The 27920-nt window shown below is 34.6% G+C and overlaps 3 protein-coding genes and 2 long non-coding RNA genes across 5 annotated transcripts; 3 read left to right on the forward strand and 2 right to left on the reverse strand.

The window, feature by feature from the left end:
- Nucleotides 1–5140: 5140 nt before the first annotated feature.
- LOC132067390 (uncharacterized) lies at nucleotides 5141–8892 on the forward strand. Its single transcript, XM_059460599.1, has 4 exons — nucleotides 5141–5802; nucleotides 7706–7904; nucleotides 8239–8682; nucleotides 8775–8892. Exons 1-4 carry the CDS (start codon nucleotides 5283–5285, stop codon nucleotides 8842–8844), a joined length of 1233 nt encoding a protein of 410 aa, XP_059316582.1. The 5' UTR covers nucleotides 5141–5282; the 3' UTR covers nucleotides 8845–8892.
- A 5070-nt stretch (nucleotides 8893–13962) lies between these two features.
- LOC132067391 (uncharacterized) lies at nucleotides 13963–14771 on the reverse strand. The gene has a single exon (XM_059460600.1). It carries the CDS (start codon nucleotides 14674–14676, stop codon nucleotides 14152–14154), a length of 525 nt encoding a protein of 174 aa, XP_059316583.1. The 5' UTR covers nucleotides 14677–14771; the 3' UTR covers nucleotides 13963–14151.
- An 881-nt stretch (nucleotides 14772–15652) lies between these two features.
- Nucleotides 15653–27918, forward strand: LOC132066664 (uncharacterized). The gene is made up of 3 exons (XR_009416903.1): nucleotides 15653–15831; nucleotides 15927–16772; nucleotides 27744–27918. It is a non-coding gene; the product is annotated as an uncharacterized LOC132066664 (long non-coding RNA).
- LOC132066662 (uncharacterized) lies at nucleotides 20863–22593 on the forward strand. The gene is made up of 3 exons (XM_059459916.1): nucleotides 20863–21170; nucleotides 21261–22208; nucleotides 22338–22593. Exons 2-3 carry the CDS (start codon nucleotides 21873–21875, stop codon nucleotides 22575–22577), a joined length of 576 nt encoding a protein of 191 aa, XP_059315899.1. The 5' UTR covers nucleotides 20863–21170; nucleotides 21261–21872; the 3' UTR covers nucleotides 22578–22593.
- Nucleotides 23295–24141, reverse strand: LOC132066663 (uncharacterized). The gene is made up of 2 exons (XR_009416902.1): nucleotides 23751–24141; nucleotides 23295–23631 (listed from the first exon to the last, which is right to left on the reverse strand). It is a non-coding gene; the product is annotated as an uncharacterized LOC132066663 (long non-coding RNA).
- Nucleotides 27919–27920: the final 2 nt, after the last annotated feature.

Here is a 27920-nt window from a genome sequence, read left to right on the forward strand (position 1 = left end):
TTAGAAAATTAGCAGTCTGAGAAGACAAACATTTGCAAATTTGGAAGAGTGTAGTATTTGGACAAGAATGACACAATATGTGACAAAGCCGCTTTAGCTGTTTTCCATTTTTTTTTTTTTTGGTAATACTTTAGCTCTTTTCCATAAGTATTCTGTTAACATATTTCAAAGTACATTAGGAATTTAAGTTTTATATATATTAACATTCACATTATCAGAGCGATTCAATTGATTATAGCAAGTTGTTATTATATATTATCTTTGTTGCAACTTACCGGTTCGCCCTTGCCATGAATAATTATTTGTTGTGACATGTCAATTTTACCTGATCATGTTAAAAAAAAAAAAAAAAAAAAAAATTACACTCCTAGTACATAGAAGTTAATAAACTAATTTCCTAGATATTGTGATATTGTTTCTTATTCTTTTTACTTATTTAATTTATGTACTCCAATGTTAATATTAAAAAAAAAATTACTATAATAGTTCAACAGAAAATAATTAGACTTTTTCCTAACACACTATATATAGTCACAACTTGGATTAAGCTTATAACGTTACAGTTCGAATTATAATTGTGTCTTAACCACTAAGTTTTCCTCTTGGAAACAGACAAATACAAAAGTTTAAGGAATTAAAGGGAAGACACTTTCACGAGTTGAATGTAATTTGTCTCCTGCAAAATATTTTGTTTACCCATTTTTTAATTATCTTTTAGTTTGTTTGCCTACTAATGATCCAGGGACCTTTATACTTTGTTCTAACAATGTCAGTACACAGTCCACTTGCATTTTATTTCACCGTCTTCATTTGTATATGACCATTATGTTAACGATTTTTGAAATCAGGTACTAAGAAGAGGGGTCACATCTTGTAACGACTAGTTAATTTATATTAAGAAATATGTCTTCTTAAGCAGTAAAAAAGGACCTTTAACTCTATTTTCTCTATAACTTCTGATATTATGGGGCACATTGAAAGGACAACCATTTTAAAGACGGGTTAAACTGAAGAAAATCATCAAGAATAAAAAGTCTCCCTACTATACTAGTGGATATTTTGTCAAAAGAACAGGAAATTATGCATGAAAACAAAGAAAAAGATGAACTATCCAAGTCAAAAGAAACAGGTTCCCCCTAGTCTTGTCTATACAAATATATGATGCCCGCCAAACATTGAATGCTGCTACTATTACAATTCAGAAATCTCTGCACCCTGGTCCTAAGTAATAACTATTCAATCAACTGATATATACATTAATGATTATGACATAAGCCTAATGCCTATGACTTTAGGAAACTTTAGTCAATTCTCTCAAATCAATAATATTGCTACAAAAAAGTGCATAGTAAAACCATTCAAATGGATTTGGAGCTTATGACAGAAAGAGGGACGATGAAAGCAGGCCAAACAGATGACTGACTGATTTTGAGACTTGCAAACTTTTGAAGAAAGAAGACAACGTATGACATCTTACAGAAATATAAAAAAATAAAAAAGTACTGAAACTGCAAAATATACAAGTAATAGAGCACAAGTGATCTAGTACATGATGTACGCAGACATACGGCTTGATGTCACGTAGTTCAAAGGGCAAATTTGTGAGGTTTGTTATGTCAAAGCGGATAATATATACCATGATCTTGGACTATAAAACATATGGTATATATTAGAGTCGGACTCCCGGCTAACACGAAGATGAAGCAAATCTTAGCAAGGACGTTGAATCTCTAAGGAAGGTGTATATATGATACACATGACGAAGGGGGACTGATGAAGGCGAGTCAATAAGAGGACTAGTAGCTTCTATGTTAGCAAGCTTGAAGAAAAAGTATGTATCATGAGCTTAGACGGTGACAATAACATCCAACGAACTAGGCTTTAAGTGTATATCACACTATAAAAAAATGGATAATTTGTGAAGGTTGAAAGTTGCAATTTGCAGGAGTTTTAGCCTCCTTAAGCAATTACTGAAGACTAAAACCGCCGCGAATTGCAACTTAATTTCAACCTCCATAAATTACCCTTTTTTTTTTTTGTCGTGTCATGAGCTTAGACGGTGACAATAGCATCCAACGAACTAGGCTTTCTTACTTCGGTCTCTATCTTTTCTTTTCAGAAGTCATGGAAACACAGTAGATTAAAACATTGCACTTAATTATCACAATGTTAACATCAACTTAGAAAAAGAAAAGAGGGAAAAAGCGTTTATGATAGTTATGTTGCCATTTTTGTTGAGGAAAGAGGAAGTTTTTGGTTCAATCATGTCAAAAATGAAAGGTTGTGCAGATATGGTACTCTCAAGTCTCAAGAAATAAAGTTGATCAAGCAAATCAAATCTTCATTATTAGGCCGATAATAGAGAGGAGCGCCTTCATCCCACATCTTGATTAGAGGTCTCTAATGACACAAGGCAAGCTAAGGGTCAAAGATAGTAATTAGTAAGTAGGGATTTGGATAATATTCCCTCCGTCTCAGTTTAAGTGTCTTGATTTGACTAGACACGGAGTTTTAGAAATAAAGAGAGATTTTTGAATTTTGTAATCCTAAATTAAAGATGCATATAATGTACTAAAATATCCTTTGAATCTTGTGGTTATAAACTTGTCACGTAGGATATTTGAATTGTCAACTTACTAATTATAGAAAGAGACACTCTTTTTGGAACGGATCAAAAAGAAAAGTATGACAGGGATGAAGAGAATATTTTGGTTGTCTAAAAAATTATTTGAAATTAAAGTTCCAGAAAAAATTTGGAAGTTAGCAGCTATGTTTAGGTATGGATATCATTTGACAAAAAAGTTATAAGTGTGTGAGAAGAAACCATTATCTTACTTGAAATATTCATCAAAAATATATTTTAATATTTCACCCGTATCTCAAATACTGAAGTCTAGCATTCACAAATATGATGTGTTAACCAGTAAATATCGAGTGTTTTCAAATTTTAAAGTATTTAGGTCTCGTTTGGCCATAGATTTTGGTTCCAAATTTAATATTTGGAGATTATTTTAAACAAGTGTTTGTTTATCAAATTGACGTATTATTTTAATTTCAAACTTGAAGTTTTGAAAGATAGGCTTAGAGAGTTTTTTAAATTCTCACTCACATAAGTTCAACTTTATTTTCATGTCCTAACACAACTTCAGCTTTTAAATACTTTTTTTTCTTTTTTTTTTTACTTCAAGGTCAAATACTACTTGGGCAATTCGCAGTAATGTCCTTATTTTGGGGTGGTCTTTAATTTTTGCCCATCAAAATGAAAGTATTTAACTTTTGTCCTTCGCCTAAAACCTCAGGGTTCCGAATTCGAACCCCTGCTCAGGTAAAAATTAAAAAAAAAAATTAGCTAGGCAGAGGTTGCCTACAAACTCTTCCCCATCGGGCATAGTTTGCCTGCAAAACTCTACTTTAAGGCAGAGTTTGCAGGCAAATTATGCCTGATGGGGCAGAGTTTGCTTGCAAACTATATCTTAAGGTAGGGTTTTGGGAAGGCAGAATTTTGAAGACAAAATTCTGTCTTGCGAATCCAAACCTCTGCCTTGCGAAATTCCTTTTTTTTTTTTTTTTACTGAGCTGGAGTTCGAATCCAGGACTTCGGGATATTAAGCGAAGGGCAAAAATGAAAGACCACCAATTTGAGGGACAAAAATTAAAGACCATCCCAAAAGAAGAACAATCCGCGCAAAAAAATGATACTACTTTTTCAAATCTCAATCAAATCATATTCCAATGCCTTAAATATAACCCAAATAGCCCACACCCAACCGCTTATAATCTATATATATATTGACTAGAAAAATAAGCAGTAATTCCGTCCAGCTATTTGTGTAAAGATCCCCACTAAATACAAGATATTGCACGGTCGGCTCTTCAAATGGACATGTTTTTAATTTTTGTCCTTCAAAATCGAACTTATGTCTATAGTGGTATAAGTTCTTTAATACCCTTTAAAAGACTAGCCCATTTGAAGGACAAAAATTAACGGCCAGCACAAAATAAGAACAAAAGTGCAAATGACCCAACTAGATTATCTCACGGATAGTACGGTTAACATCCACTTCATGGATAGCCCAATTACCGAGTCTCATTTTGAACTATCGACCAACTTCCTACGCAATTTTCACAACTACTTCATACCCACATCATATTTTGGACAAATTACTTAAGAAAATATAATGTTCATGAATTAGGATAAAAAAGTTGTTATTCATTATAGGTAATGAAAAAAAGGTCAAGGATTTTCCTTTTTCCCCTTAGGGAAGAAGTATTAACGCTTGTTTTGGACTAAGTTGTTGTCAGAAGCATTGAAGGTGTAGCTATTCACAAATTGGAATAAGTGTGATCCTAGTTTGAAATCCAATCAAGTAGATCAAAATTAAAATATTCTCACTTTTGGGGAAAATTCTTATGTCACAATATACATCACACACACACAAAAAAAGAGAGCCATGTTAGTATTTCCAATGCTATTGCTTGCAAACATCGTGGCATAATAATTCCCATAAATATGAATGAGTTTTGTAAAACAACATTCTTTTGAAGATCCTATCGATAAATTTCCTGGGATGTCCTCCAAATCCAAAGACAATCTTTTAATTAGCAAACTTCTTTTTTTATTTTAACTAGGTTATGGATCTCAAATCCAGAACAAACATAAAGCATCAGAAAATGGGTAGAAATATTATCCATTTTCACTTTTCGACCTTATCTTTCAAAAATAGTCATTATCACGAGTTCCACATTTCACAAGTACAATTCTAAGATATTGCCATGAAATTTCACCTATGTAATCTGAAACTCCATAATTATTGTTATTCTTCAATCAAAATGCTAAAAATGGTTATTTGTGGATTTTGCCCCCAAAATGGACGATATCATGGTTTTGGTAGAAAAATATAAATAGTCGATCACTCAAACGCTTCAACAAAAAAACAGCCTGCGAATGTATAATCCGTGTATACCAGCTAAAAACACAGTATATTCGGTTGGCTATTTGCATAAAGATCACTAGTACATATCTGGCCCATGCCAAAAATCCACATTTTAATTTGGGCTCCTAATCCACAATCCAAATGGGAATTCACTTAAGTCCACAAAATCTTGTAACTTCATTTTCTCACAAAACCTCAGTTAAATCCCCACATCTTGAAAGAAAAGCTTATACTGATAATTGATATAGTAACTGATAAACCCAACTAGATAACAAAAAACAAGACAGGCATATAGCTACTATATAGTATAACAATTACACTACATCTTCTTGAGTTTCTGTTTTAGAAATGCTTAGCCTAGGAAGTTATCCAAGGCAACCCCAATGTTGTGCCATTAATTATACCCCAATTTCACAATCCCTTCCTTTTTTTTCCAAGATTCCTCAAACCCAATTCTTTTTTGCCTCAAACAAAGTGACCCATCAAAGCATTCATCATCTTGTATGGAAAAAACAAACTGGGGTGTGCATTTTTGCACTCAAAGATGAAGAAAAAAGTGGCAATAGCGTAGTAGAAATAGATGAAATGGAGAATCTTGATGATGATGTGGATGATTTTCTTGAAGATGATGGTGATGTGGATGATGTTGATGATGATGAGGTGATTATTCCATTAAGAAATATGAAGAAGTGGTTAGAAAACAAGCCTAGTGGATTTGGAGTAGATAAAGAGTATGATACTTCAGTTGAAGATAAGTTAATGGAAGAAATTGAGCAGAGTAAAAAAGCTCAGCTTGCTAATATTAATAAGCTCAAGAATAATAATCCTGTTAAAGCAAATACTACAAAAAATGTTCAGCAGGATAAAGGTAAGTTCTTTTGAAGATTTGGGTATTATATATTTCTGTTATTATGTGTTATATATATATTTTTTTTAATTGGCAAAAAGATTAAATCATCTATGAATGCAACTGAATTGATGGGAAATGGTGAACTAGTTATGTATTTTGTTCATATTTACTTGCCCTTGAGAATGAATTTTGTGTCACATTAAGGGGTTGTGTGGTTGCTGGTTAGGAAGTGAATTATTCATGTATTAAAACCAATATAACTAGTACCATGTTTGGTGGCATTCTGGTTGCATGTATAAAATTCAGCACACCAAATATTGTGTTTGGTTACGAGTTTACAATTCTGCATAACTAATAGTACATGTATAAGTTATGGGGGAATCTCTGCATAAGTAAACCCTGCTTAACTGATCCATGCATAGCTAAACCCTAAATAATTAATCCCTACATTACTAATACCTTCCTAACTCTAACCAGTAACCAAAACGACCCCCAAGTACTTAATAAGAGCTGAGCTGAGCATTATGATACCTAGAAGAATAGTCAGAAGTCCTATTATACCTATGATTTCTAATTGTTCTGACAAACTTGTAGTATTATACTTAGGAATGTAGATTCTTTTGTACTAAAATCCTTATAGGAGTGTTAGTGAAAATATAAAAAAGATAACTACTTTTCTCCCATTTTGTTAGAGAAATCTGTCAAATTATACACTCTCCCACCACCAAACCATCTGTGTAAGCATCTAATATACCTTCTTACTAGAACAAGCTTTCAAGCAATTACCGACTGAAATTTTCCTTTTTACTTGTCCTCACAAACACCTAAGATATATAATTTGGAGTTAGGACTATTGACTATTGAGCAATAGAATCAACTTGATGGCAGGTAAAAACCCATTCTTGATGCAGAGATGTATTTTGCCATCATGTTATTCAAATTGTATTTGTTATATTGGCCTTGAACAATACAGTTTCACAACTTCTCTAAAAAGTTTTGTTGAGTCAAAAATTGGCCGAGTCCATTCTACTTTAGACTCTCGGCAATTAATCCTTAAGTCTAGTTGTAAAGAAGTATGTCTCATATTCAAGTTTTTAAACCACCTAAAGTGCACAAAAGGAGAATATCCGACATAATAGTAAACAGGTAAGGAGGGTCACTAGCCAGTTGTGAAACATGCTTTCGGTAATACTTGGCATAGTTGGACCATGCCAAAATCCATTATTGAGTTCTCGCATAGCTGGAACAGACAGGGGTTAGTAGTAGATCTCTAAAGACTTGGAATACTATACCTCAGGCCATTTGGTGGATAGTCTGGGCTTGAAAAAAGTAGCAGAATTTTTTAAGGCAAAAGAGAAACATACACAGCCTTAAACAGAGATGTATTTTTTTGTTAGCTTTTTGGTTCAATCTGGTTATTGTATATGATGTAGATATGATGCCTAGAAACAGTAAAGGGATCGCATAACCTGTAATTATGCCTGTTGCATTGGCTTAGTCTAAAAATTTATAGAATTTTTTATTACTTTGTCAAAAAATAGTAAAAAGACAAAGGATATCTAACATTATTCCCTTTTCAATTTCCTCCTATTTCTCTTTTAGTGTTCACTCTTAACTCTAAGCAACATCTAAATAGAACTAAAACTCTATATGAAATTCGGTCTATCCCTACCCTAGCAGACATTTGAGCTAGCGTTTGGAATTAAAATTATGAATGTTGTGGTATCAACAGCTTTAGCTAGTTCACTGATAGGTTGTATTATTTGTAAATGCTTAGTGTAGAACAAAAGAGTTTGGAGGACAACATAGAGACCTGCATCTGCTACTATTTTAAATCGTACTTGATATTTTGCAAATACTGTGCTTCCTATCATGTTACTAGTGTAAGCAGTATCTCACTTAAGTTCTACAATTTCTAAAGATGTTCAGGATGGACTCCGTGTGCGCTTGGTCAATCTACCAAAGAAAATGAACGTTGATAAGGATCTACGATTGGCTTTCAAAGGAGTTCCCGGAATAGTTAACATAGTCCCAGTTGTGTCTGGGAACAAGAAGACCAGAAATCCTATTTGCAAAGGCCTGGCCTATATTGACTTCAAGTCTAAGGATGAAGCACAAAGGTAATGCTTTAGAATTGGAATTTATACCTCTTCTCTCTTGATCTTGCTCTGCCATTGTGTTGTTTGCAGCTATGCGTAAGAAATAAAAGGGTGAAGCTTGTAACATGACCACTTATTATCACAATACCATGCACACTGATGGTTTTAAGAACTATTTTATTTTTGGATATGATTAAAATCACAGGTTAGTCAAATCTTGTGCGACTTTATACGTGTATTAGGTAATTTACCTTACAATAGCGGTTTGGTATTTGTTTGAAATTAAATCAGGTGCCTATTTAATCTTTACCTTTGCATTCTTTCCCTAAAACCAATGAAATGTTTGTCATTGTAGATTTGTGAAAATGTTCTCTGGACAAAGTATAAATTTTGGTAAGATTCAGAAGCCGATGAAGTGTGAGATGATAAATCCCGGATCACCCAAGTCCACGACTATACAATCAGTTGATAAAATTAAGTACACTCCTGAACAAGAAATACCTGATCTACACGGAGACCTGGGTGATGATTTTGATACAGATTTCCTTTCGGATTCAGAGGAAAACATCTCCACTGACCACGATATTGCAGAGGTGGAGGACTTATCAGTACATACAAATGATTGTGTAGAAAATTCAGAAATTTTATCTGTAGAGTCCACTTCGGGTGATGAGCAGGATGTCGAAGAAGAGTCTGATTTCTCAGAACAAAAGAAAGTCCAAGCAAAGGAGAAGAAGAAAAAGCCTAAGCAAAAGAAAGAGAATGTCGCAAAATTGAATATTCCAGGATCTGCGCGCAAGTAAGCTATAAGTTCATGATATAACACTCTTTTGCACTTATGTTTAACCTCATTTCTTTAGCTTTTACTTACCAACTGTTGCAATGTCACAGGTTGAAAATTAAGGAGAAAGCTCTACTTACTGGTGTGTTATCCAAATATGCACAAAAAACGCCGTCTTGACTGGGGAAAAAAAAGAGCTAACAATGGCCGGCATTCACATTTCTGTAGTGGTTACTCTGTACACTTAATCTTCTACCAGTCATAGTCTTTGCAGTTGATCATTTTTGTAGAAGTTTTTACTTTCGGTATTAATGGCACGTTCGTCGATTTCTTGTATGTAAATGCCAATATGTGAATCAAGTAAAGGAAACCAATTGTTGATTCATATGGTTGGTTTTTCGTTGGTCTAGAGAAGCAGGCTTTACAATGTTTGATGATTGTGTAAGGCATTCCACTGTTCTTTTGGAATCGTTTAAAGTAATCCAATTGTGTCCCAGTTTCTTCTTTCTATGAGACATTGCATGTATTTGTACACTTCAAATATTAATGTATGCACCATTGTTAATAAAGAAAATGTTGCAAAATTAGTGCACCCTTCTCAGCCACACTGCTAAAAGACTCCACCATCTTCACTTAGTCCAAATAAATTAGCAATCACTCAGTTTTCTACAACTGCTGAACAAGGGACGCAATGTAATGCAATTGCAAAAGATTTTTGAGATCAATTCATATTTTCGTGCATGCAGCCCCAACTCTTAACAGCGTCTTAATTTTTCTGTTAACCAAGAAAACTTCAACATTCCATCAGGGATTCAATCTACCAAGGGTCATCCCAATTGACCTACGACTCCAACATATGTGAAGCCAGAATGTTGATTACTCCAGAACAATCAAAAGTTGCAGCATCAACGGGTTAATCGATCATTCGATGGGAGTTTAATTTGCCATAAAGCAGATTCAGCACGAAGGCATTATATATAGCATGCCTTATAGGAGTAACAAAGATAGGTGAAGCTTCTTACCAAAAACTGTACAAAGGGAGACGAAAGACTACGACATTCAACAGGCAATCAGATTCAGTAAACACACCTCAAGAACAATTTAGAAAAATCGATCTTCCTCCCTTAAACCTTGTTATTATATTCCCTTTTTCTTTCTGAACAATCAGAGAGATGGAAAAAGATCGATTCAGACCAGTGAGATCACAGGTCAGCATTAAGCAGAAGGCAAAGATGCATCGGCCATTCAAGAGGTAGGAATCCATGGAAGGTATTGTGCCATCATTAGAACAGGTGTGACTAAAAATAACAAGTACTAAGAAGTAAGAGATCCAGATGATGCAGGACAATTTCCAGTAAAAGGGGATGATCACACAAGGTAGAAAATCAGGTGCCTTAGTGAAATGAAGAACGTCTGCAAGTCTATGACTGATAGAACGAGGGTTAAGAAACTCTATTACACGAGCTATTACAAAGACTAAACCAATAATTAACATGACACATATCTCAAATATTCACCAACTTGGCCGCAACTTTTGTAAGAAAAACAAGAATTCTGACACAGTAGAATAGAGCTCATTATAGACTCTTCGAAAGCATTCTGCATTTTTGTTAGCAGCTTGTTTAACGCTTCTGAATTCGAGAAGCTTTGACTTTTGAAGGGAAAACAAGCAACCAACTAGTAATAGTTCCATGTATCTATCACTATGATACAGTTTTGTGGAAGACCTAATGCATCTAAACATTGCTGGACTATATGTGGATTCAGAAGGTCATACGCTGGATGTTATTCATACAAGCAAATCAGAAAAGCATGGAATTTAAAGAGCTGAAAGAGTTATGGCAACTCCAGGCTTGATCCTCATACAGAATAAGGAAACTGTTAATACTGAGCTTGAAAAATACAAGATCGAGAAAGGTGTAATACCAAAGCTATAAGTACATCGTGAATTGATATAATGGCATAACAAGGAAGCCAAGTATAACTTGCGCAAAGTTCCTAAAAAGAATTAATATGGGACTTAACAAGGAAGCCAAATCAAATGAAGGAATCATCGAAACAAATAGAGGAAGAGACATTCGGAAAAATGACTTTGACACTGCTGTAGAGAGGCCTATCAACTAAAGAAATGAATATGTCATTTGCCCATTCTTTCTCACTGGGAATGTGTTTCCATCCTTTCATCAGTTCTAACATTTTAGAAACCCCTTCACTTAGAAGTTATATCCACTTGATATGGAATTAAATGGACCTCCTAAAGCAGAATGGACACTCACATAGTTGACCCCAACTAATTTGAGAAAACAATTGGTCAAGCTATAAGTTCATCAAATGCCAAATCAAAATCTATTGGAATCTGGAACAATGTCCTGGAGAAATGTGAGAAAAAACTCTCAATACGGAAGTGTCAATACTTGTCAATGAGAGGAAGGCTCACTCTGATAAATTCTGTACTAGACTCACCGCCAACCTATATGATGTCCCTTTTCCCCACCCTTGTGAGCGTCATTCAAAGACTAAACAGCATAAGAAAATTTTCTACGGCAAGGTAATAAAGAAAGAAAGGTTTATCACCTGATCAAGTTAAGAGGTAATTCTCAGCAAGGCTCAAGGTGGATTGGAAATTAGAAATTTGAAGAATCACAGTAAAGCACTCAAACTGAAGTGGTTATGGAGGTACTCTCAAGAACCTCAAAGTTTATGGAGCAAGGTGATCAAAGCTAAATGTGAAGTAGAACACAACTGTATGACTAAACCAGTTAACTCAGCTTATGGAGTTGGTCTTCAGAGGTCTATAAGGGTATTATGGCCTGCTCTAAAGAATCGAGTCTCTATCAGAGTACAAAATGGTAGCAGGACATCCTTCTAGAACGATAATTGGCTGGAGAATGGAGCACTGAAGGATTTATTTTCTGATATATTTTCTCTAGCTCAACACCAACAGAGATCTATAGCTGAAATGTGGTCTCCTCAAGGCTGGGAACTGATTCTTAGAAGAGACTTGACTGATTGGGAGATGAATAGAATGATTGAGTTCTACAAACAGCTGGAAAGCTTCACCGGAACTCAGAATGGAGATGACACATTGAGATGGCAGGGACATAGCAGTGGAAAATTTAGTGTTAATGCAGCTTACAAAATGATAAATCAACCTTGACCTCAAGTCACCAACTGGCCTGGAAACATATTTGGAAGACCAGAATACCATACAAGGTTGCATGCTTCCCATGGTTACTGGCTAAGGAAGTTCTGCTCACACATGAAAGTTTAATCAAGAGGAAGTGGACTCTCTGCTCAAGATGTTTTTTTTATGTGAAAAGGAGATGGAGACAGTTGGTCATTTATGTTTACACCGTAGGATAACTGATCAGTTATGGAAGATCTTCATTAATCTCAGAGGCATAGATTGGACAATGCCTAGAAGGATTACTGAAGCTCTCTTTAGTTGGGAAGTAGCTGGAGCAGATGACAGACACAGATGTAGGATGGTCCCTGCTTGCATTTGGTGGAGAATTTGGAGAGAAAGGAACTCTAGATGTTTTGAGAACAGCAGCAATACAGTACAGAAGATCAAAATTAACTGTATTTTACTTTTTCGTTTTTGGTGCAACCAGATCTACCCAGAAGATACTATATCTATCCTAGACATATTAGGTTCTTGTTAGAATTGTAGAATGGTTTTGCATTGGTGTTGCTTTCTTTTGCTCACTTGTATATATGGTTTCAGTACAACCCATGTACTGTTTTGTGCTTAATACATACAACATGTTACCTTCTCAAAAAAAAAAAAATCAAAAAAAAAATTATCTTATAAAATGCCCTGGTTGAACATGAAGAATGTCTGCAAGTCTATGACTGATAGAACGAGGGTTGAGAACTCTAGCACATGAGCTATTATAAAGACTAAACCAATGATGCGGTGATTAACATGATGCCTCCCACAAATATTCACCATCTAGACCGCAGCTTTTGCAAGAAAAACCAAGAATTCTGATACAGGAGAATAGAGCCCAAGATAGAATCCTTGAAAGCATTCTGCATTTTTGTTAGCAGCTTATTTAGCGCTTCTGAATTCTGGAAGCTTTGACTTTTGAAGGGAAAACAAGCAACCAACTAGCAATATTTGTATTTATCACTATAATACAGTTTGGCGGAAGACCTAATGCATATAAACCATGCCGGACTATCCATGGATTCAGAAAGTCATCCTCTCGAAGTTATTCATAAAGCAATCAGAAGAGCATGGAATTGAAAGAGCTTAAAAGCATTATGGGAACTCCAGGCTATACCGTCATACAAAATAAGGAAACTGATAATTATATGAGCTCGAAAACTACAAGATCGAGAAAGGTGTAACGCCAAATTATAAGTACATTGTGAATTGATACCATGACATAACAAGGAACCCAAGTATAACTTGTGCAAAATTCCTAAAACAATTAATATGGGACGTAAGAAGGAAGGCAAATCAAATGAAGGAATCATTGAAACAAAAAGAGGAAGATATTTGACACTGCTGTAAAAAAGCCTATCAACTAAAGAAACGAGCATGCCCTTTGCCCATTCTTTCTCACTGGTAATGGATGTCCATCCTTTCATCAGATGATTGATTGGTCAAAATAGCTCAACATTTCTAACATATTAGAAACCCCTTCCCTTAAAAGTGTGTCCGTTTCATATCAAATTAAATGGACCTCCTAAAGCGGAATGGACATTCATATAGTTTACGCCAACTACAACAACAACAGCATACCCAGTGCAATCCCACAAGTGGGGTCTGAGAAGGTGGTGTGTATGCAGCCTTACCCCTACCTTGAGAAGGTAGAGAGGCTGTTTAGAGACCCTCAGCTATAGTTGACCCAACTACTTTGAGATTAACAATTGGTTAAGCGATAAGTTTATCAAATGAATATTTTTTCTTATAAAGTGCCATGTCTGAACATGAACACAAATGCCTCAGCCATTCATCCTTAAAACCTAACAGATTTTTATTACTCATATCATCCTAGGAAATTGCAACTACAACATAGCTTAAACGCAGCTCCCTCTAGCAACAGTTTTCTACCATCCATTCAAAGAACCAAATTGCATACAGTTCATCTGCTCCACATCTATCAAAAACCAAAAATACCAAATCAACTTCTCTTACTTCTACTCTAGCAGAATATCACATATCAGTCTCACTAAAAGAGTGACAAAATAAACCATTCACAAAATTCCCTAAAAGAATAAACTGATTAGAAAAACAAAGAGAACAGCAAGAAACTACGCTCTTTTCAGCGAATATAAGCTGGGATCTTATGCAGATAAACAACTTACTCATAATATAAGCAATGACAACAGCCAAGTTTCAATAACCGAAAACTACCAAAAGCCAAAAATACCCAAATCATATCATATGTCAAGCTCTTTAAAGAGTGACAAACTAAATCTAAAAATAACACAGTACTGCTTATCAAAAACAAGGAAAAAGGCTAAAACTTTCTTTCAACGAAGATAAGCGGGGATCTTGATACGGATAAACAACATACTCATAACATAAGCCATAACAACACACACAACACCAGCTGATGCAAAAGAAACCTTAACACTCTTTTCCCTATTCTTATCAAGTGCCAAATCCAACATCACAATGCCAAAATCACCAAGTACAAACATGAAACCAGATGATAATCCTTCAATAATATACTGTCCATTAACCCGACCAGTCATAAAAACCACAGGTTTAACAGCACCAGTAAACCTGTCTTGTGTTGATCCAATACCAGGTGGTTCATTAATGACATCATAAACAATACCGGATACAACCATGAAGTAAGTAAGAAGGATAAGGGAGTAAACTGTCATGGATGAAGGGAGAGTTATTGTTGGGATTTTTAAGCGAAGTTTTGGAGGGTTGAGGAATGAGAAAGGGATGATACGGAGAGTGTGGAAAATGGGGTCGATTGAGTAGTCATCTGATGGATCGGAAAATTGAGTTGATGAGGATTTGGTTTCGGATTTTGGTGCCATTTTCTTGATTTTCCGGTGGTGGAAGAGAGTGGCTGTGGGGTAAAAGGATGGCTGAGTAGATTTGCTGCTCTTTTTTTTACGTTGATGAACTTATGGGTGGAAAAGACAAAAAAAAAAAAAAAAAAGGCTTAAGATGTAGACATACCCTTAAAACTATAGGATATTCTATTTAGACACTCATCTAATTCTTGAACAACTCAATTCTTAATAAAATAATTCAATTAGTCACTTTCTATTCAAAACATGCAAATTTTGTTGCTTGTGTTCTCGTTCGTCAAATAGGTAAGTTGATCACATAAAATATATCATATTTGAAGACGAATGAAAACAGGAGTAAAAGTTTTTTTAAAATATGAATCGAAAATATTTAATTGAAACATTTTATTAGAAGTTGAGGTGTACAATTAAAACAAGGCTTATGTCGAGAGTGTAATAGGATATCCGGACAAGTTTAAAAGGGTTGAATATGTATTAAGCCAAAAAAATTATATTTAATTTATGGTGGATTTGTAATTAGCAGACTATTTGACTCTTGATTTGCATAGTGCGAGTGTAATTTGGGGGAAAATGGGCAAACAACAACCTTTACTTTACTAATAAAATGATTTTTTTTTCAAAGATATATAGTCTAACACAAAATACGTATTGTATTTGTGTAGCTATATTTTTTTAATTTAGGGATGAAATGAGATCTTTTGTTCTTTTAATATTTTGAATAGAGAAAAATGGGATTTTCATATGTGTAAAAATGAAGATCCCTTGTAAAAAAAAAAAAAAAAATCATTTTGTAAGTGGCCTACAAAACTATTTCTCTCCAATTTACACCTATATAGCCAATATTACAGTATATTTAAGCTCTGATACCTTACTATGCAATATCTAATCTATTATATCAACTCAGATACTATTACTAATATATAGAAATGACAGTTGGGGAGGACGAACAGGGGCAAACATTATAATTTTCATGTTTATTTGGGGCAAATTTGAAATTGAAGTACTCTGCTTTGTACTACATAAGATCTTCTTCATTCTTCGCATAAATTCTAGAATCGATTCTATCAAGAGATCTATTCTCTCTCGCTTCTACTTATCTACTTCTGCCTTCGTTATTGCTCCCTAATTCTGGCCATCGTCTTAAATTGCAGAGCTACAGTAAGTTTTTCTTCTTCTTTTTCCACTCTCTTTTCTTTAATGTGTCCAATTCTTGGAAATAGAATAGCTATTTTCATTCTCTTTTGGATTTTTAGGTGTGAATATCAACAATTGTATCTGAATTGCACATGCATCTTTGAAAATAGAATCAAATTTGTGTATGTGTTAATTTTTCTATTCTTTTGGAGAGCTGGCTGAAATTTAAATACAAGAGTTTTCTTTAAAATTCAATTTCCGGTCTTCTTTTAAATTGCTAAACCAATCCTTTATTTTGGTTCCAGCCCAAAACATAAATTCTCCTCCAACTAGCCCAACATTTAATCCAGACCAAGCCCATTTTCCTGTAAACACCCCAAGCCTTATTTTCTTAGTCATTTTCGTCCAAAAACACAAAACCAAAAATAACCCTAATCTCTAAATCTGATACGCCGCCTCCACAAACCAGCTGTCTCTCATCCATTTTTGGCAAAACTTCAACGCGTCATCGCGTTTCCAGACCATGTTCGCCCATTTGGGGTAAAACCTTTGATGAAAGTTGTCTTCTTCTCCAAAAGCAACGGTAATTTCACGTTCCCTTTCTCTTTTTCTTTTCTTTTTTTAGTTTCGGGTACAAAGATCATTGATGGTCTTTGTCACGATTTGGAAATTCAAAATTCGAATCCGGATTCCAAATAACCAATTTGGAATCCGAAAATAAAATGTCCCACACCGTTTGATTATTTTGAAACCCTAGAATTGGGGGTTCTATAAATAGAACCCATTTCCTCATTTTCCAGACCACGGTGGAATACCCCCCAAATCTTTGAATTTTCGATTTTCTCAACTAAAAATTGAGTATTCCTTGAATTTTCGGAATAGTTCAAATTTTTATCTTTGTTATCTAAGTTCAGTGGTGAAATCGATCTTCGACTCTCGTCGCCTGAGTCGCTGCTCCGCAACAGGTAATCTTCCCTCCTCTTCTTTTCGTTTTGTTTCAGTTCGACGTTGAATTATGTAATTAGTTAAATTTAATTTTGCTTTAATATTGTATGTTAGGTTACTAGCTTTTTTTTTTTTTTTTGTAATCCATGTTTAGTATAATTTTCTTTTTAATCTTTCCTTTTCTCTGAATATTTCATATTTCTGTTTCAATTGGGTTCAAGGGAATGAACTAGTTCAATTTCAATTCTGTTTGCCTTGGCGTGTTTATTATTTGCTAGTTCTGTTTTAGCTTTTATAAGTCAGTATGAACTGGTTAGTTTAATTTCATGGATGTCTTTGCTCTACTTCAGTTGTTTTCTTTTTTTGTGAATTTATCGATCCCTTTATATTTCCAGTTCTGTGTTTCACTCCTGGCTGTTATATGAGTTTATTAGTATAGTTTCCTTTCAACTCTGTCCTAAGTTCTAGTCTAGTAAATAAGCATGAATTGATTCACTTTCTCTCTATATGCACTATTGATCTTTGGTTTGGTTATTTGGATGAGTCACTGCCTTTGTTTGATTTAAAACACATAGTTTCGGATTTGAAAGTTGAAAAATGTTTTTCATCATATAATGTTTTCTTTTGAAGAACTCCTCTACCGTTTTCCTCTTTTAGTTTCTGTTTTGAACCTAAGTTGGGGTTAAACATGAATGTTGGATGTCCCTTTTATGCTAAAATCGTGGCTCAAATCTGTTTTATTTTTAAAGGGAATTGTTGTAGCTTCTACCACTATTTTTGGAATGCCCCTGGAAAGTGTTATATCGACTATCATGAAACAAAATTACATTTTGTATGAATCACGCCATTAAAACCAAATAAATATAGAAATCTGAACTAGTAAAGAGACTAGTAAATAGAGCTGTTGTGTTTTCATTTGCATTCCCTTTAAACTTAGGCAAGTTTGTATAAGCTGAAGATCTGTCGTTAAATAGAGGTAATGAAGTTAAGATCTCTCTTTAGTTTTCTTTAATATTCGGGTTTGAAATGAAATCTAAACTCCCCTGTTTTACCTTAATCACATGAGTAGTTGTGTTGATTCAAAACTTAGCTCTTAGTTAATGATTGATGACTGTTTCTTGTACAAAAATGTGCGCTATGGCTTTTGGATCTCCAATACCCTTTCGTTCAAGTCTTGGGATTAAATAAAAAATGTATGCCAAAATGCACTTCTTTAGGAAAATACTCCATCATCATGTTTCTAAAAGGCATCAGTTCGCTGTTTCTGTGCAAGATCTTGTTTGCTAGAGGTGTTAAAATTCAAATGTGTTAAATGATTCCATGAGCTTCATAAGAAGTTTGCTGCTTATGTCTTTATATTTGAAACCTGCTTGTTTTTTTTAAGTAGTATGTCTCATTCATTATTAGATCAATTAGAGTTTTGGTTGTTAGATATAAAGAACTGCAGAAATGCTTGGGAACCCCCTGAACTTGCACGTTTTTATTCAGTGCACACTTAAACTATGGGTAGGATTAATTACCCCCCTGAACTTGCATTTTAACTTGCCTTGTACACCTTAAGTGTCCAAGGCCCACTATCGTGTTTACACGCCCAGTACACGGTGTAAATAATGCTTATGTGGATGTCCACGTAGATAAATATAACCCGACCATATTTACCCGATTTACCTTCAGATATAAACCCAAAATCACTTCTGCCTATTTTTTTTAAACTCAAATCAAAAACTAAACCGATCGTCTTCTTCAATCAAATGCGCTCTGTCAAAAATCACTCCTAAACATTCATACAATCATAGTTCTAAGTGAAACTTGTTTGCTCTAAGTGATTCTGGTCTGTTCTAAGTGATTCCAGTCAGTTGCAGCTTTTAGGTGTAGTTGTTGGTCGATCGTTGATTCGATTTTGAACGTTTTGTCTGAAATTCTTACGAGATAAATGATTATCCACTATTAAAATGTGTTTGTTGTCTGTTTTCATCGTGTTTAAGATTGTATTTTGGTATAGCGTTTTCATTTATTATTCCGTCTAGGGTTCCGTCAAGGGTTCCGATTAGGGTTTTGATTTGTGTACCATTATGAATATAATCAGCTTGTGCTCTTATCTACTGACTGTATTGTGTTGAAATTTTCCATTTCTTGCATGCATGGCTGCTAGGGTTTCTCGTAATTACTTGAAAAAATTAGAGCTTTTCTGTAAAACCTTTTTTTTGTTTTCTTAATTACTATATTATGTTCTCTAGTGGTAACTGTTGGGGTTTTTCTTTAAGTTCTCTTGTATAATTGTCTTGTTGTGTCTAAAAATTAGGGTTTTTCTGTATAACCCTTTATTTCCCTTTTTACTTATCATAATATGTTCTTTATTTTTAAATGTTGGGGTTTTACTTTAAATGCTTTTGTATAATTGTCCTGTTGTGTCTAAATGTTGGGGCTTTTATGTAAAACTCTCTATTTCCTTTCTTACTTATAATATATTCTGTATTGTTGAACGTTGGGGTTTTACATAAAATGTGTTTTGCTTAAGGTGAACCTTAGTTTTGTGATTATTGATTATTGTTATTGTTATAGGTTGGCATATGGCTTCTAAGTATCTTAACTTAAGGTTCAAACTTGGGGGTATGTTAGTGAGTGAGGTAGGTCCAATCTATGTTGGGGGTAAAACTGAACATGTGTTTAATGTTGATGAAGATCACACGTCTCTTCCTGAAATATCAGATTATTGTAAGTCTTTTGGGATTGGTAAGTTAGGGAGGACTTATGCAGTTCTATCTAAAGGGGGTGATCTGGTTGAATTAAAAACAGATAGGGACATTTATGACATTGCAGTATTCTTCCTGGATAGGGACACAATAGACACATATGTGTGTGATGACTCAGTTTTTGACGATCGGGGTCCCTGGTGGGCGAGTAGTGAGTTACAGTGTAACACTTTCGTCAAGTTGGTGAGACTTTAATACACACTTAGTTAGCGGCAGTGGAATCGATTCCCTTTTTGTTCCACAATGGGGAGTTCTTTAACAAGTTCCCAAAGAAACAATTTAGATCTAGGGTTAGGTCATTCTATTTCTTCTACTATTCCCAGTAGTGATAGGGTTGAGACTGAAGGGGTTGAAGATGGATATAGTTCATTAGATTGGGAATGAATGCTTGATTAAGAAGAAGTTGATCTACACCAATCCGTCGAAGATAAGCACCAATGTCCGAAATGAAGCCGGCGGTCAAGAAGATCTTTGCGCCAATTGTCTAAGAAAATGCAGAAGAGGAGGTAGAAAATGATAATGATGAGTCTGATGATTCTTTTGTTTATGGCAGTGATGTGCATGAGGAGTTGAGAATTGTGAAGGAAGATTTGAGGAAGTGTAACAGAGATAATAGGAGGAAAAAGAATAAGGAAAAACCAAAAGGTTTTCTAGGTGAAGTTGGAGTAGATGAAGGGTATGATGATATTGGTAAAGGCAAGAAAAACTTTAATGGTAAACTGACAGGAGATGAGCCATATTATGATAGTTCTGACTGTGATACTTTCCAATCTGATGATGAGTTGCTCCCTGTTTCTGATGATGAACTTGAAGGAGGGTAATTAAGGGGTAGAAGAAAGAGTAATAGAGTGATATATGACCCAACTTGTGAGGTTGTTATATGGCAGTGTGGCTTGGTATTTGAGAGTGTTAAAGAGCTTAGAGAGGCAATAACAAAATATGCTATAAAAAATGGGGTAGAGTTAGATAAGTATGTGAATGAATCTCATAGAGTAAGGGTGAGGTGTAAAAGTGGATGTCCATGGTTGTTGTATGCTAGCAAGGAAAGCAGAAGTAAGAACTTCACTATTAAGACCTACAACCCAAGGCACAATTGCACAAGGATGAACACTAAATTCCTATGTAATTCAAAATTTTATCTAAGTATTTGAAAGATAGGATTATCTCACAGCCTAGGATTAAAGGTTGGGAAATTCAAGATTGGGTAAGGAAAGAATTGGGTGTTTATGTAGGCAAGGCAGTGTGTTTAAAGACAAGAAAAATGGTGTTGAAAGAGGTTATGGGGGACCATGTTGTTGAATTTAACGAAATTCTAGACTACGGATGTGTTCTTGCAAAACAAATGGCAAAGACTTGTCTTGTTAGGTTGACTGATAGAGAGAATGGGATGAAACGGTTCCTATCTTTCTACATATGCTCTGCTGCTATGAAAAGGCGTTTACAGCAAGGGTGCAGGAAGTGTATAGGGCTGGATGAGACATTTTTTAAGGGAATTTGTAAAGGTCAACTGTTGGTAAAGATGGAAACAATCAAATGTTTCTAATTTCATGGGCAGTAGTTGGTACTGAAAGCAAGGATACATGGAGATAGTTCATGATGATTTTGAGAGGAGATCTGAACTTAGGAGCTGGTTCTCAATTTACTATCATCAGTGATATACAAAAGGTAAACTCAAAACTTCAGCCTTATATTTCTGTCTTATAATTTATTTGGACTAACACTAACTAGTTTCATTATCTTGTTTTGAAACTGCAGGGACTAATAGCTGCTTCTGAAGAAATTTTTCCTGAATGTGAGCACGGGATGTGTGCTAGGCACATCTTATCAAATTGGTCACAAAGCTGGAGAGGCATAGAGAGAAGGAAGAGATTCTGGGGTTGTGCTAGAGCAACATTTGAGTCAAATTTTAAGCACAAGCTTGATAGTCTAGCCAGGTTGGGTAAAGGTATTGTAGAGGACCTCATCAAGTACAACAAAGAGAAATGGTGCAAAGCATATTTCCAAACTTTCTCCAAATGTGACAGTGTGGATAATAACATGGCAGAAAGTTTCAATGCATAGATCTTGGGACCAATACATAAAACTATTATTTCAATGTTGGAAGAAATCAGAATTAAGGTGATGAACAGAATTTCTAAGTCAAGAACATTTGCTGAAACCTGGACAGATGATATATCTCAAATGGAAATGATGGTGTTCAATTTGAATGTAGAGAGATCAATGTAATGCAACATTGATTGGAATGGTGATGAAGGATTTGAAGTGTTAGAAGGGTTATACAGGCATACTGTGAATTTGGGACAAAAGAAGTGTAGCTGCAGATCATGGGAATTGAAGGGCATCTCATGTGCCCATGCTATTGCATCAATGAACCATTTGAATATGGATGTATCACAAGAAATTTCAAGCTGGTACAGAAAAGATACATATTTGAAAGCTTATTCTAGCTTTATTCAACCAGTTCCTAACATGAAAATGTGGCCAGGGAGTACAAATCCAATTGTGGAGCCACCTGAAGTGAGAAAGATGCCTGGTAGACCTCCTAAGAACAGAAAAAAAGAGATTGGAGAAGTGAGAAAAGCTGGTAAGTTGCCTAAGTATGGGATAACAATGACATGTTCAATCTGCAGAGCAGCCAATCATAACAAAAGGGGTTGTCCAAAAAATCCTATGCCTAAGACCAAATCAAGACCCACACTAGAGGTATACTTGCTTACATTGGTTAAATTTCTTACACAACTATTATATTTGAATTGCTTACATTGCTTAAAACCTGAATTTGAATTGCTTACATTACTTAAATTGCTTACACAACTATCATATTTGTTCTAGTGTGCTGAACCCTCACAACAGTCCTCTAATGGAACTAAAAGTAGTAGAGGTCAATATGAAAGAGCAACTACTAGCAGTAAAGGTGGAGGAACAAGTACTAGAGGTAGAGGAACAAGTCCTAGCAGTAGAGGAGCAGGTGCAAGAAGTGGTTACAAGAGACCGAGGGTTGTGGGACAAGGTGTATTTGTTGCTGAAACTGGATATACTTCAATTAATGTAAGTGTCCTCTTACATTTTTAATCTTGTATTTTCAAAAGTTAGTCCAACAAATAATCAAATTTCTTTATGTTTCGAGAAAAGGATTGGCTAGGATAGAGGGTGAATCTTTTGGTGTGAGTTCCAGCACATGTTACTGGTGATATTGGTTATCAACCCACCAAAGGATTGAAGTGGAAAGGCAAACAAGTTGTAACTCAAAGGGAACTTCAAGTCCAAAGTGTTGTGCATCGCATCCAAACCAGGTAAAAAGCTATTGGGATTCAAACGAGGGCAGAAGCCAAGGCAAAGTCACCCGCAAAAGCTGCCAAGGGAAAAACTCCCTCGAAGACTGCAAAGACAAAAGCTGCTAAGGCAAAGTCTCCCTCAAAGAAAACTTAGTGCATGTGTTGATGGTGAATGTTAGACTGACTATTGGTATTCAGGTGTTTTTGGTGGTTGTTCAACCAAACTTAAGCTAATGTGTATTATTGCCTTTTGTTGTTTTAAGTGGATATGTGGCTGTTTTTTGTTGAAACAATTGAGCACTTTGGTGCAGTTATGTTTTTGAAACGATGAAGCATTTTGGTGGTGTTATCAAATGCATCTCTTATGTGGTATCATTAGTGTGAATTGTGTATGTTTCATGTTTACCTCTTTGTGTAATGTGTATGTTTACTTACATCTATGGCAGCCTACATATATTAGTTGTAATCAACAAAAGATACACTTAAATCAGCAAAAACCAACTGATACAAGGCATATTAGAAACAGCACATATATTGCTTTAATCAGCAAAAAAGTACACTTAAACAGCTAAAAACATACACATATCCGCCAAAATGTACACCTTCCGTCATCTAACAATAACAAAAATAACACAAACATAGCCTTAAATCAGCGACAGATTAGGATCAAATACATTTATCACATTAAACATCAAACTAAAGCACAAAACTAATTTTAATGTCCTTCTCCACTTCAACTGTTGTTGTTACTTGTTCGTCTTCTTCAACAGACCGAAAATGACAATATTTGCTTGAGTTGGAAATTCCGGGTCATACCAATCAAAGAACCTACATGGAATTCGAAATAGAGACTGCATTGCATAAAAGAAAGGCAACATAATCAAACTTGAGAAAATTACCTAATACTAAAAATTACCCAAAAAAAGAAATTTATGGATATTACATACCCTACATCCGAGAAATCTACGACCTGGGTTGTCATCCAACCATGAAATTCGCACTATTGGAGGACACCCACATGCACAAACAAGCCTCCTATTATAATTCATGGATTCAAAAATAAATGAGAAGGAAAGAAATTGATGGGAATGAAAGAAATTGATGCTAAAGGACAGAAATTAATGGCAAAGAGATGAATTTAAATGGAGGAATTTCAAATTAATGGAGAAGGGTTAATGGTGAATAAATAAGAAAGAAAGAGAGAGAGGGTATGTCAAAAATTGAAAGGAAAATATGATTTTAACGTTATTTTACCGTTGGGGTGGCTGATGTGGCGTTGAAATTACACCCTCACGCGCCTAACAGGGACTGAAGTCAATTTTTGCGGGCCTTGGACACTTAAGGTGTACAAGGCACGTTAAAATGCAAGTTCAGGGGGGTAATTAATCCTACCCATAGTTTAAGTGTGCACTGAATAAAGATGTGCAAGTTCGGGGGGGGGGGGGGGTCCGAAGCATTTCTGCCTATAAAGAACTAGCATGTGATTGCTTTGGACACTATGCTTTAACTTTTTTCTTTTTTTTTTTTTCATATTTGTACACTGTTTTAAGTATCCCCTTCATTTACTTTAAGATTAGTATGCTTCAACATGGTGTTGAGATGTCTATTTATAGTTTTAAAAGCAGTTTTAGTTGAACTCATGTTAATTTTCCTTACTCCATTTCCTGGAATTCAAGTGTTTAACAATTTCCAACCTTACTTGTTTTAGCCTTGTTGTTGCTACCTAACTGAGTTTCTGAGATGTATGGAGTTTTTCTCATGCTTTGGTTCTGTTTGAGTTCAGCTGTGGTGTTATTTTGTTAACTTGATTTAGAAAGGAAAGATGGTTTGTGCTCCAGATTCGAGCCTATAACATTGACAGAATTTAAAAATGAAGTTTCTTATCTTCTTGATTTTGAACCTTTAGCTAAGTATCATTTTCAGTTTAATTGTTTGGTCTTGTGGCCTTAGGCTTAGGTTGTTGCAATCATGTTCTTAATGGGTCTGCTATGCTTTAGATTTGGTAATTCATATTATGTTGAGGATGGCAAGTCTAAGTCCCCTGTTGGTTTATCTTGCATCCTTCAATTTGGAGTTTTTATTAATTATAGCTATAAGGTGACATTTAGATGCGAAATCATGTTGTTTGAATTCATGTTTAAGTTCGTTACTAACTCTTGGCTCATTTACTCATCCTTTTCCTTTTTTTTTGATGCATTCTACTGGACTCTAATTCCCTTCGGCGTTAGATGTTGGGCTGAAGCCTAACCTATTGTTCGAGGATAATTCAGTGTCAACCTCCTATCTGGCCAACTTCAAGGAAGCAAAACTGAGCCGAGCCCAATTAGTTAACTATGTCTTAACTTTATTTCTTCTCTTTATGTGTCTGTGTTGTATTAAATGACTAACTCTTTACTTTGTTTTACTTTCTAAACTCAGATGAATCCCAGGTAGAATGTGAATCTTAATTACTAAAATCGAGTGCTAATTCTCATGACAAATCTTTGCCATCTGTTAGTGTTCAATATTAAATAAAATGATTTTTTCTGGAAATGTTTAAAGTGGAATGTCCAAAACAAAAAATGGATTAGACAATTTTAAATGTTAGCAGACACGTTTTTTTTCCAAAATCTTGCTACAGTTTCAGAAAGTGGGGCTCAAAGCCCGAAGGAAAATTGAGCAAATGATTACAATAAAAACATAAGCATGTGCGGGCTGTCTAAAAAATGTTTTAGTCCCAAATGCCTTTTTCTTATGTCACGTTTTTGTTGGTAAAAAATGAAGGATTTTTTTTCCAGAGATAGTACATTTTTTGCAGTAGAGCTTTTCAAAGTCTTAAAAAATGAATCTAATGTGTGGAGGATTTTCAAACGTCACAATACTTCTATTCTCTTTGATGACATTTTCATTAAATAAATGAACTTTAAACACATTTTCCAAATGAGATATGCTCTTCCTAAATTGCCATAAATAAGCTTTCTTTCAAACTTTATACATATGAATTTTAAACACATTTTACTAAACAAGTTATACAAATTTTAACCATAAAATGTTAGATCCGTAGGTAAATGCACGTGGCGGATCCTTAATCTGAGAATCTTAAAACCTTTCAAAGAGGATGCGTAAGCCTTTTTGATTTCCGGATTTTTGTTCTAAAGGTTTTCAAATAAAATTAACCTTTAAAATTGGTTTCTTAATTCCAATTCAATAAATTAGGTGGCGACTCTGTTTGTTCACAACAAAGAGCTAAAGTTATGAGAAGCTTTTATGCGCGAGCGTAGAAGTGGACCGTAACATGGCTTATTAACATTTCAATTTTCCTTACTTTCTCCACTAACATTTATGTTATTCATTATTCAATTTGATAAAGAATTTTCTACTTTGAGTTCATGCCCCAAGGTTGGTTCATTGCGATTTGCACAGAGAGACACAAAAGCCCATCCCTAAAATAGAATCATATATTTCTAATGAAATTCTACATAAATTCGTTATTTTTGTAGTATTGTTTTCCTGTTGGTAAATTCGAGAGATGAAAAATGTTTTCATCAGGAAACCAAAATCAACAATAATGACAGAGCAATTCAGTCATTGGAGACCTGAAGGTGTAAGCTTGCTCGATATGAACAACATGTATAGTTATTCTTTTCCATATTCGTGCCCTTTGTCTATATAACAATTGTTTGTAGAATTTTTTAAAATACCATCTCTTATTAGTTATATTTCTACTGACGCTTTTGATTTTGTTCATCTAGGATTTCAGAATGATACTTTATTAACTCATTTCAGCTAGAACAAAAAAAGTGTAAAACATGTGTAGTTTTTCAATTTTCTCTTTCCTTTTTGAAGTTGATTTGTTTTGAGAAAATTATCAACTTCGCAAAGGGTGTTGGATGTACATTCATAGTAATCATTATTGTGTTATTTTTCTTCTTTTGCTTTCTTTCACTTTCATTCCTTTTTAAGGGGTTAGCTATCATATTAAATTTTTAAATTTTTTAGGATGACTTTTTCCAGCTAGAAAGAAAAAATCGGAAGATAAAATATGTCTATTACTTCATTAGTTTCTTTCTTGGGGTTGGTTGTATTGGAAAATTCATAGATGAATTTATGGTTTCCCCTGTTAAAGAGCTCTTAGTTGATTTATTACAATTATAGATTTGCAATGGTGCTATATCTAGGTCTTATAATCTTCAAGTTATATAGTAAAATTATCGTGCTTAATTTCTTTCATGGTTTCGGAGTTTGCTTTTAGATTTTGATTGCATGAGTTCTAGAGATTGCTTCACTGCTTTTCTTTTAGGGGAGATATCATAAGTTTTATTTATGAGCTTGGAAGTTGAGTTTAGGAGAATGGTCTAAAAAGTTCCTGCATCATGATTTTGAAAGATCAGCCAAATTTAAGTTCACCATTTGATTGGAAAGTTTATCTTGAAACCAATTGAAGAAAGTTGAAGCTCTTCCACAAGATTAAGTTTTTCAAAACTGGTAGGAACTTAACAAGACATCTAATTGTTGTTGAGGTTTCAAAATATAGAATGAATTCGATCAATCCAATTGCAAATCAATTTTTCCATTCTCATTATTATCAAGACACGTCCAAAGACTCCAACTTTCCAAAATCAGTAAAAGTAGGCAAAGAACTGTCCAATCAATTCCTACTGAAGTTCAGAAATTCAAAGCTGCTAATTTCCCACAATCAGTGATGAACTCATCTCAGCTGGGATTGAGCTCAAATGGTCCCCCTAAACCTCAAGAGACTCTTGAAAGTGAATTTGTAGCTTAATTGTCTGTCATATTTGCACATAGCTGTGGACACTCTTACTAAGAATATGCACACATATTTGTACGTATTTAAATTAATCTTGTCAAATTTATATTTCTCTTCGATTAAAATTATTCTTATTACACGATGATTTTCAATATGTACTTTTTTATGCAAGTATTTTGTTTTCTGATGTTAAACAAACTGTAATTGGCATTGCAGGTGTCAGCAGCTTTTGGTACTTCCTTGTGTTAAACATACTGTTCTCAAGGAATTTTGAAAGATCGTGGATTTCTTTGTTATATGATATAGTATAAATGAGTTACAAATGTGAACTTGATTCTATCTCAGCGTGTACTATATGCTCATTCAATCAGTTGCATAAATTTCAATGTAGTA

The sequence above is a fragment of the Lycium ferocissimum genome, chromosome 8 (genome assembly GCF_029784015.1).
Source record: "Lycium ferocissimum isolate CSIRO_LF1 chromosome 8, AGI_CSIRO_Lferr_CH_V1, whole genome shotgun sequence".
NCBI lineage: Eukaryota > Viridiplantae > Streptophyta > Magnoliopsida > Solanales > Solanaceae > Lycium > Lycium ferocissimum.

Coding starts and splice junctions, on each gene's coding strand:
- LOC132067390 (XM_059460599.1), top strand. CDS start 5,283: ATGCTTAGCCTAGGAAGTTATCCAAGGCAACCCCAATGTTGTGCCATT. Junction 5,803..7,705: donor AAATGTTCAGCAGGATAAAG/GTAAGTTCTTTT, acceptor CAATTTCTAAAG/ATGTTCAGGATGGACTCCGT. Junction 7,905..8,238: donor TCTAAGGATGAAGCACAAAG/GTAATGCTTTAG, acceptor TTGTCATTGTAG/ATTTGTGAAAATGTTCTCTG.
- LOC132067391 (XM_059460600.1), bottom strand. CDS start 14,676: ATGGCACCAAAATCCGAAACCAAATCCTCATCAACTCAATTTTCCGAT.
- LOC132066662 (XM_059459916.1), top strand. CDS start 21,873: ATGAACCATTTGAATATGGATGTATCACAAGAAATTTCAAGCTGGTAC. Junction 22,209..22,337: donor AATCAAGACCCACACTAGAG/GTATACTTGCTT, acceptor TATTTGTTCTAG/TGTGCTGAACCCTCACAACA.